The 9,181-nt window shown below is 37.4% G+C and overlaps 1 protein-coding gene across 1 annotated transcript in view; it reads right to left on the bottom strand.

The window, feature by feature from the left end:
- Window positions 1-1,138: 1,138 nt before the first annotated feature.
- The window catches only part of LOC119570239, a 9,325-nt gene continuing 1,282 nt past the window's right edge, over window positions 1,139-9,181 (bottom strand). The window contains exon 4 of the mRNA XM_037918061.1: window positions 1,139-6,342. Within this exon, the coding sequence (XP_037773989.1) occupies window positions 1,139-6,342 (5,204 nt within the window). The remainder of the gene's footprint in view (window positions 6,343-9,181) is intronic.

The raw sequence follows: 9,181 nt of genomic DNA, 5'->3' as shown, positions 1-9,181 counted from the left end.
GTGTGTGTGTGTGTGTGTGTGTGTGTGTGTGTGTGTTTGTGTGTGTGTGTGTGTGTGTGTGTGTGTGTGTGTGTGTGTGTGTGTGTGTGTGTGTGTGTGTGTGTGTGTGTGTGTGTGTGTGTGTGTGTATCTACATATATGTATATACGGGTAAATATATATAATTTCACATGTTTATAGATCTAAACAAACACATGTTTGCATGTGTTTGCCTGTGTGTGTGTGTATACATAGTATATATATATATATATGTACTGGGAGATCAAGGAAAAGCCATCAGCTGCAACAGTCTTTTATTGGAGCAAAGTTTCAACCTGAAATATGATATTCAGGTAATACAATTGGCAATTTAAATCATTCAAAATTACACATAAATGTTCTGAATAACTAAATAAATCTCCTATCTTGCGTCAAAAGAAATATACATGCATTAATGAATATTAATGCAACAAATAAATCCAAGTATACAAATGAACTGATTATCTCACAAACTAAACTAATGTAAGGAATGCCACTACACATATCGTGCGACGTAAGTAAATAATCTGCCTAACAATATCACAAATAAATCATACATTGTACATTTTCATTGAACTCACTTCAATGGCCACACTATCACAATCCATGATTCCCAGTAGTTACCGTCACGTATAATCTCAGTTACGGCACAAACCCAATCCACAGCCCATTGGACATAACACTGGCTGAAACGCATATGAAAAGTAAACACTCCAAATTATGGCCGACGCCAACACAACAAACTCATGTTCCGTGTATTTATCAATATTAATGAGGATTATCCTCTTCTGATATTAATTTGAAACCACTCAATATCCTTAAACATACCTTCATGAGTGTAAAGACTTGTGCCCAATAACTGCCACTTCTGTGAAAGGTCGACAACACAAATATTCCCTGCGAAGTGGATTCACACACGAGGCGTCAACCGCACAGCAACGTCATACGTGGGCTCATGGGTAAATAAAAAACACTCGAGATGCGCAACGTAACATCTCACCCGTAATTATCAAATAAACATAAATATTCTTATTTTTCATATACCTATCATACTAATGATACACTCCCCCCTCCACATTGACTACCATGGACTAGATTACATTGGACAAGGTACATATGCTTAAACTTGTTCTTCTATTGGCAACAGCATTACTAATCTATGTACTGATCTACACATGATCTTATCCGCCACACCATAATACCCTTTGCCATCCTTTATTATTTTATATCTTAAATCAACTTCACGAACTATTCCATCTCGTCCTGGGTCAGCCCTAATTACTTGAGCCAGCTTCCATGTTCCCCTTATAATATTGCTATCTTGCACTAGAACAACATCTCCTACTTTCACATTCCTTTTGGCTGTATGCCATTTCTGTCTAATCAACATTGACGGGAAATAGTCCCTTTGCCACTTCTTCCAAAAAGAATTTATAATATTTTGGATAAACCTCAATCTCTTTTTATGATCTCCATCAATTTCATACAAGCCAATTGGACAATGACAGCTAGATCGACCAAGTAACAGATCATTTGGGCAGAGATAGCTACCTAATTCCAAACTAAATCCAGGTTTTAAGCCTATTGGTCTTTCATTCATTAAATTGGCAATACAAAATAAGGCAGTCTGTAATTCTCCAAAATTTAGTACAGAATCTCCAATACTAACACAAATGCTCCTTTTGACTGATTTGATCAGTGCTTCACTTACACCATTATACCATGGTGCATCACTTGGCATATTGAAAATCCAGGTCACACCCTCTTTCTCCCCAAGGGTCTCTACTTTCTTACTAGCTGATATTAGTTGAGTTCCCCTATCAGAATACATAAATTTAGGGGCCCCCCTAATAGCAATGAATCTTTGAAAAGTGGTTAAGAAATCATCAGTACTATATCCCATAGCTAAATCCAAATAAACTGCTCTTGTCACTAAGCAATTAAAAATAATTCCAAATGCTTTTCCATAAGTTCTCTTCTTAACTGAATCTCTTATTGTCAAGGGCCCAAACAAATCTACTGCTGTATGATAGAATGGTGGAGCAGGTTTCATCCTTTCTGCCCTCACTTGACCCATGCATTGATCTTCCACTTTCTTATTTAATTTTCTGCATGTTACACATTTATTTTTAATGGTTCTTATTAATTTTCTAGCTCCCGGAACCCAAAACTTCCTCTGTATCTTACACAATGTAGTCTCTATACCTGCATGATCTACTTTATGTAGACAGGATATGTACAATCTAGTAACAGGATGTTTATTCGGTATTAACATGAAATTTTCTTGATTCCAATTGTCTTTCAACCACTTAGAAATTCGTTGTCCTACTACTATAATTCCCCTTTCAACTGATGGTCCCAATCTTTTGAACCTTGTTTCCCAATCAGTCATGCTCTTTTGCATTTCCTTGACCCATAATATTTCTGCATCTGTAATCCCTTGAACTGTGGGGGTTCTTAGAATACCTTTGAAAGACTTGTATTTGAATACATTCATTACCCTACATGTAACTCTCAGCAATTTGTAGTAGTCACTATACCTATTAACATCCATTAATTGTATACCACAATTCTCATGACTTGCATTATTAACCGTCATGGTAATACCAATTCTGTCAGTTAACTCATCCTCACAAGTTTGCCTGATGGGCCATCTATTAGTTGGTAAAGTTAAAAACTTGGGTCCATTTTGCCAGTCAGATTCTCTTCCAATTTTCTCTGGTTTGCATGGTCTAGAGGTCATGTCTGCGATATTCTGTGTTGAATCGACCCACCACCATTCCTTTGGGTCAGTTTTGATTTGTATCTCTGCTATGCGTACTGCAACAAAGGTATTGAATCCGTGACTCTCCTTTTGGATTTGTGATCTTACAATTGATGAGTCAAGTATGTGGTAAATTGCTTCAAACTTCCATGTAAACTCCTTTAAAATAGATTCCCTTAATCTAGCAGCCATAAGAGCCGCACATAGTTCTAACCTAGGAATGGACATTTGCTTCATTGGTGCAATCTTATTTCTAGCTGCTATCAGATGTGACTCAAATTCATCTTCACCAGTTCGCCACCTCACATATGCACAAGCTCCATATGCTTGCATGCTACCATCCGAAAATATTATTAGGCTTGGATTACCAACTACATTAGATGGTATCAAGGATCTTCTAAAAGTCAATCTCTCTAACTCATACAATTCCTTGAAAAACATCTTCCATTCCTTAACCATGGAAATATCAAGTGGATCATCCCACTTGATTCCGCCATCTTTCGATTCACTTTTGGAAATCACGAGCCTCATCAAAATTTTCGCTTTGAGCAATACTGGTACAGCAAACCCTAATGGATCATATATGGAAGCAATTTGACTCAATATCATTCTGCGTGTCAAATGTTCTGGAAATTTATCATCAATTTCATCTGAATTTAAATTTGGACCACTTCTGACCTTTCTTATTCTTGAAGAAAAATTAAGTTTTACTGTGAAGAAAAAATGATCATCCAACGGGTTCCATTTCAATCCTAAGATCTTCTCATGGTCAGATTTTATCACATTGACCTTGCTGCTTTCATAATGCCCACTGACAATCCAATGTTTGACTCTGAAACTTCCCTGACACAATATCTTCTCCGCATCCTGTATTAACTTGAATGCATTCTCAACAGTATCAGTAGAATACAGTATGTCATCAACATAAGTATTGTTAATAATCATATCTTGCACATCCGGATATTCTTTGCCAAATTTCTCTACAGTGCGTCTCAATGCTAGCGTAGCTATGGTACCACTAGGTTTATCTCCAAACGTTACTGTGGTAAGAGCATACTGATCAGGTGGTCTATTGTCATCCAAATCCCTCCATAAAAATCTGTGTGTATGTTCATCCATTGTGCTGAGCTTGACAGTATGATACATCTTAGCTATGTCGCCTGCTATAGCTATATTATTCTGTCTAAACCTAAACAAAACTCCCAGTAAGCTGTTCAGGATATCTGGCCCCTTTGCCCAGAAATCATTTAACTTCTGCCCCATGTATGACGCAGAAGAGTTAAAGACAATGCGTATTGGAGTTGAGTTGGATTCTGGTTTCAATACTTCATGATGATGAATATAATGAACTGGACCCTTGTATTCTTGTATCTCATCCTTATTTAATTTCCTCGCCACTCCTCTATCAATCATATCTTCTATCTCTCTCTGATACTTCATGGCATATTCATTGCCAAGTTTCTTCAATCTATTCTCTGTTGTTTTTAATCTAGCATTAGCTACTTTAATATTATCTTTCAAATGCATTGGATCCCTTAGCCATGGATACTTTACTAGCCAGCATTTTTTTTCCTCATTATATAACAATCCTTCCTCAATCAATGCTAGTTCTCTTTCTTCCTTTAAACTTATGCAATTAGGTTCAGGACATCCTCGACACATACACTTTATACACTGTGGCTTACATTTTGTTCCCATTTCCTCCATGGCAAAGAATTTGTCCAATTTAGTCTTTAAGCTATCTGTTGACTCTATGTTAATCTGCTTCACATCTACGAGTCTAGACAGTTTATGAGTTCTTACAAGTATATGATTGCTGCTGTTGGATCCATTGGTAATCTTGTCATGTCTACCTCGAATGCTGAACCCGAATTGATTTTCCAGTAACTGAATACCCTCATTGTGTTCAACAACCCTTGGCAGTATTTCACAACAATCTGTGCCGATGAGCATATCAATTTCCCCATATGGGAGATCCACTTCTAAGTTCGAGATTCTTATAAAAAGTTCAGGTAATCTGGACAAATCAATCCTTTTAACTTTGGAAGATATTTCATTCATCCCAACAGCATCCACATTCCAAATTTTACCATTCTTATCAGTTAATGGTACACAGTATGTTTTACTTGATTGATATTCAATTGTGTTACCTACCTTGACCAGAGATAAATTAACATCCTTCCCACTCAAACCTAACTTCTTGGCCATCCTATGAGTAATTAAAGAAGTATCTGAACCTGGATCCCACAATACAGTGACGGGCAGATTTTTACTATGCACCGTACTAATATTCAACAAAGCTTTGCCTCTCTTCTCCATTACTGCATTGTGAGAACTGCTTTCTATTCTGTCTTGATGCAAAAGTGGATGATGATTCCGATTACATGGTCCTTGGCCTTCAATGACTACATCACACAATTTGCCTACTTTACACCCACGTGCTGAATGATATCCATTTAAACACCTAAAACATATACCGTTCTTCTTAATCATGTCAAATCTTTCTTTGCTATTACAGCCCTTGAACTTGAAACAATTTGTTATCTCATGACTCTCTGAATTGTGTAATAAACAACGTATACTTATATTGTTCTCCTTGCATTTAATACCCTTTATCACTTCATTCAAATTTACAATGCATGACTCAAATTCTCTATTCTTGCTCTGTTGTTCTTCATTCAATTTTCTTATCAGCTTAACCAACTCTGACTCCGAATTGTTTTCGACCACATTTTCAACATGATGTACTGTTGCTCTACTATCACTAGTACTAGTTCTTACATTTGAATTCATGTATTCCAAAACCTTCCTTTCTTTCTGCAAGAAACCTAATAGCGCAGAAAACAATTCCCCAGTGACCGAGATATCACTTGCTTTAATTACCCATTCTCTTTTTTGGAGTGAAGGCAGAATTTTCTCAATATGGCTAACAACATTAGCTGTATTTAGTTCATCAGATAGACTTACCCTTTTTAAATCTAACCAACATTGTTCAACCTGATCAACCATTTTAACAAACCCTTTAGTATCACCATCTGATATCTTCCTCAGAGATTTGAGATCACTTATCACCAAGTCTACAATTTTTCTTGGGTTACCAAATTTGTCATCCAACCGCTTAAACATTTCATCATAATTACCCTCCGAGCCCTTTATTGTCTGGAGTGCCTCCCCACCTAAACACATTTTGAGTGCGTATGGATCAGCACCATATTCACTTTGAACCAAGTTCTTATAATCCTCTTTAAATGTAGGATACTCTCTTAAATTACCTTCAAACTTGGGAGGTTCAAATCTCTTTACCTTAACCTTTGGTTTGTCTGTTGCCTTCTTCTCATTATTTGTCATGAATATCTTAGCACACAATTCATTCTTTAATCTTTCACTATCTAAAATATATTGTTCAGCCTCTTTTCCCAGGTTTTTATCTTCTAATTTATCCTCATTATCAGATATAAATTGTATCAGTTCATCATTCTTACACTCTAAACACTTAAATGCCTCTATTACTTCCTCATAATTAGTCTTCAACACTAATACATCATCACCTCTGTCTATTCCTTCTTTGGTATGGGTCCAGTTTCATCCAGCCTTCTTTTATATAGAAAATAACATATGCAAACGATAGAGCAAATAAATCTAAGAAACTTATCTTCTATGCAATTCCGTCGCAACTCAAAAATAACGAAGTTATTAGACACGGAAGTGTCTGAGAGCACGAAATGAAAAACTATCTCAATATTTTTAAAATCGCCATCCGATATCCTTTCCTATTTTTTGTAAACAAAACAATGATGCCGCTTTATTTTGTAAAATTTATCGCAATATTTCTAGTTTCGTTCGTAGAAAATGTCCATATCAACTTACATGAAGGACATTTTATTTCTCCCCAAAAGGATATGATATTACATGAGTATTACTATGATAATATCGAATATTTACAGAAACCAATACAAATCTTACTCTGCGCAAATCGATGTGTCTGCCTCACATTACGGGCAAGAGGGGCCTGAAGAATTGCGCGGTAAATTTGAAATCCAGTATGTTGGCGTACCAAGTGCGCGCGAAACATTTTGAAATGAAATAGTACAGCGCATGCGCGTGACAATGTCACGAGAGCCAATAGTATTACATAAAAAATATTTAACCAATCACATAGCACCACCTGCGTGATAGGTATGTATAGTGGTGAAGTAAAACCAATGTAATAACTCTTTACCAAAATGGAGGACGCAAGGTGCGCAGGGTGTAATCCACATTATTATAAAATCATTTCTGATTATTTGGGGGAAAATGAAAAATCGCTTTTATTTCTTAGGGAACACGGTGTTTTGCCTCGGTCGGTGAGTTGCCCACATTGTAATTTACCTTGCAAATATCGTGAAGATCGACACGTGTGGTATTGTGGCCGATGGAAAAAGATCGCTAAGACAAAACGGCGCAAAAGTTGCGTTTTCTCGACCAGCGATTACACAGGCACGTTCCTGCAGGGGACACATTTGGAACCATTTAAAGTAGTTTTGTTTGTTAATCATTGGCTTCAGAAGCATTGGGATCATGAAACTGTCATTAAATGCATTGGCATGTCAAAAACAAGTAGCGTAGATTGGAGGAGTTTTTGTTCAGAAGTAACCCAAAATTGGTTACAGAATCAAAATTCTATAGGAGGTGCCGGTGTAATCGTTGAGATCGACGAAACGCTGCTCGTGCGCCGGAAGTACAACAGAGGGAGGCAACTTAGTCAAGTGTGGGTCTTTGGGGGTATTGAGCGTGATTCTAAAAAGAAATTCGTGGTGCCGTTGGTAGGCAGTGATAGAAGTGCAGACACGCTCATACCCCTAATAAAACAATTCATTTTACCAGGAAGTGTTATATGTAGTGATGGGTGGGCTGCCTACCGTAATTTAAAACAACATGGGTACGAGCACCTGGTAATTAATCATTCAGAAAATTTTGTAGACCCACACTTCCCACATATCCACACACAGAATATCGAAAGGGTTTGGCGGGATTTAAAAGAATTCATTAAGCGTCCGGGTATGCGAGCTGATTATTTACAACAATATTTATCTCGATACCTATTCATAAAATCATCTGAAACCCCACTCCATAACTTTTTTACCGAGGCGGCACGGCTCTACCCGCCCCAAGGTGGGAGAGCGAGAGAGGGTCCCCTGCCTCCCCCAATACCAATGGAGGAAGATAGCTCTTCTGAGAATGAATAATCAGGTAAGAGTAGGAAAAAATTGTATCGCCGGTAACTTATACTATAATTTTACAGGATTTACCAGAAGTCAATATTGTGGAAACCTATATAAATTATATCCGTTTAAACAAATATGGATTTCTGAACGTTTTACTTTGAAAAAATGGGCACTTGTTGGTAAATTAGCGGATTACACTTCACAAACGAGCACAAATGCTAGCCAATGAAAACTTCAATGACGTCAGAGTTTTCTGACCAATCAAAATTCGATTATTCGGAAATCCCTGCCCTCGCCCGGGAAAAACGTTCAGTGTGTGTCCGGCCGGTGGGAAGTAAGGGTTCGTGTGAAAAAACATTTTATTGAAAGCCGGCTAAGTTTTACAAATCGCAAAATACATCTTCCCCTGGAAATACTACCTCATCGAGGTCTTCGTATTATGGTGAAGCGTAATAACGGAGGCGCGGCGATATAAGGTTTGTACAATTAACTTTGATATAACGAGAACCGGGTAAAATCCACATATATATTGCACGAAGTAATTTTCAAGTAATAAGCAAATTCATGCAATGCAAATCATTACTTCTAATAGGACCATAATACAGGCTGTATTAATATAAAATATTTCTGATTTGGCCATTGCAAACGACCGCAGTTGAATGATCGGGCGAGCCGGCTCAGCGCGCGACGAAATCGGCCTAAAGCTTTCGTAGTTCCGTGGGACGGACAAGTATTTTAAGCTGCGCGGCATGAAGCACCGCCACGGCCTCCGAAGTATTTTGGCCTCGGACAAAGGTCAATAAATTCCATCTTACATTTTAAGACAAGTATAAGTATTGAACTGTTGCCTTGTTTGACGATAAGCATTACTAGGGTTTGCAAGCTATGTTACTAAATTGCGTTCAAAGCTTGTTGTTTGAGAATAACATCCGCGGAGACTGCGTGTGCCGCAACGATTGCGCGACAAGTAACTGTCAATAGCGCATTTTATTTATATATATATAATTTTTCTTTGTTTGTATTATTTGTTAATGCTATCAGTACATAAAATACCGTTGCTATTCGTGGAACAGTTAAGAAACCCTTGTGTATAAAATTGATACCGTCATCAGGAAAGTTTCGAAACACATTTTCAAAATAAAAAGCTGCTTTTGTCCAATCATTGATCTAGTACATTTGGAATGTGCGTCAATCA

Source organism: Penaeus monodon, unplaced genomic scaffold, assembly GCF_015228065.2.
Source record: "Penaeus monodon isolate SGIC_2016 unplaced genomic scaffold, NSTDA_Pmon_1 PmonScaffold_2333, whole genome shotgun sequence".
In the NCBI taxonomy this organism is placed as follows: Eukaryota; Metazoa; Arthropoda; class Malacostraca; order Decapoda; family Penaeidae; genus Penaeus; species Penaeus monodon.
This window is presented reverse-complemented; position numbering and strand designations above follow the sequence as displayed.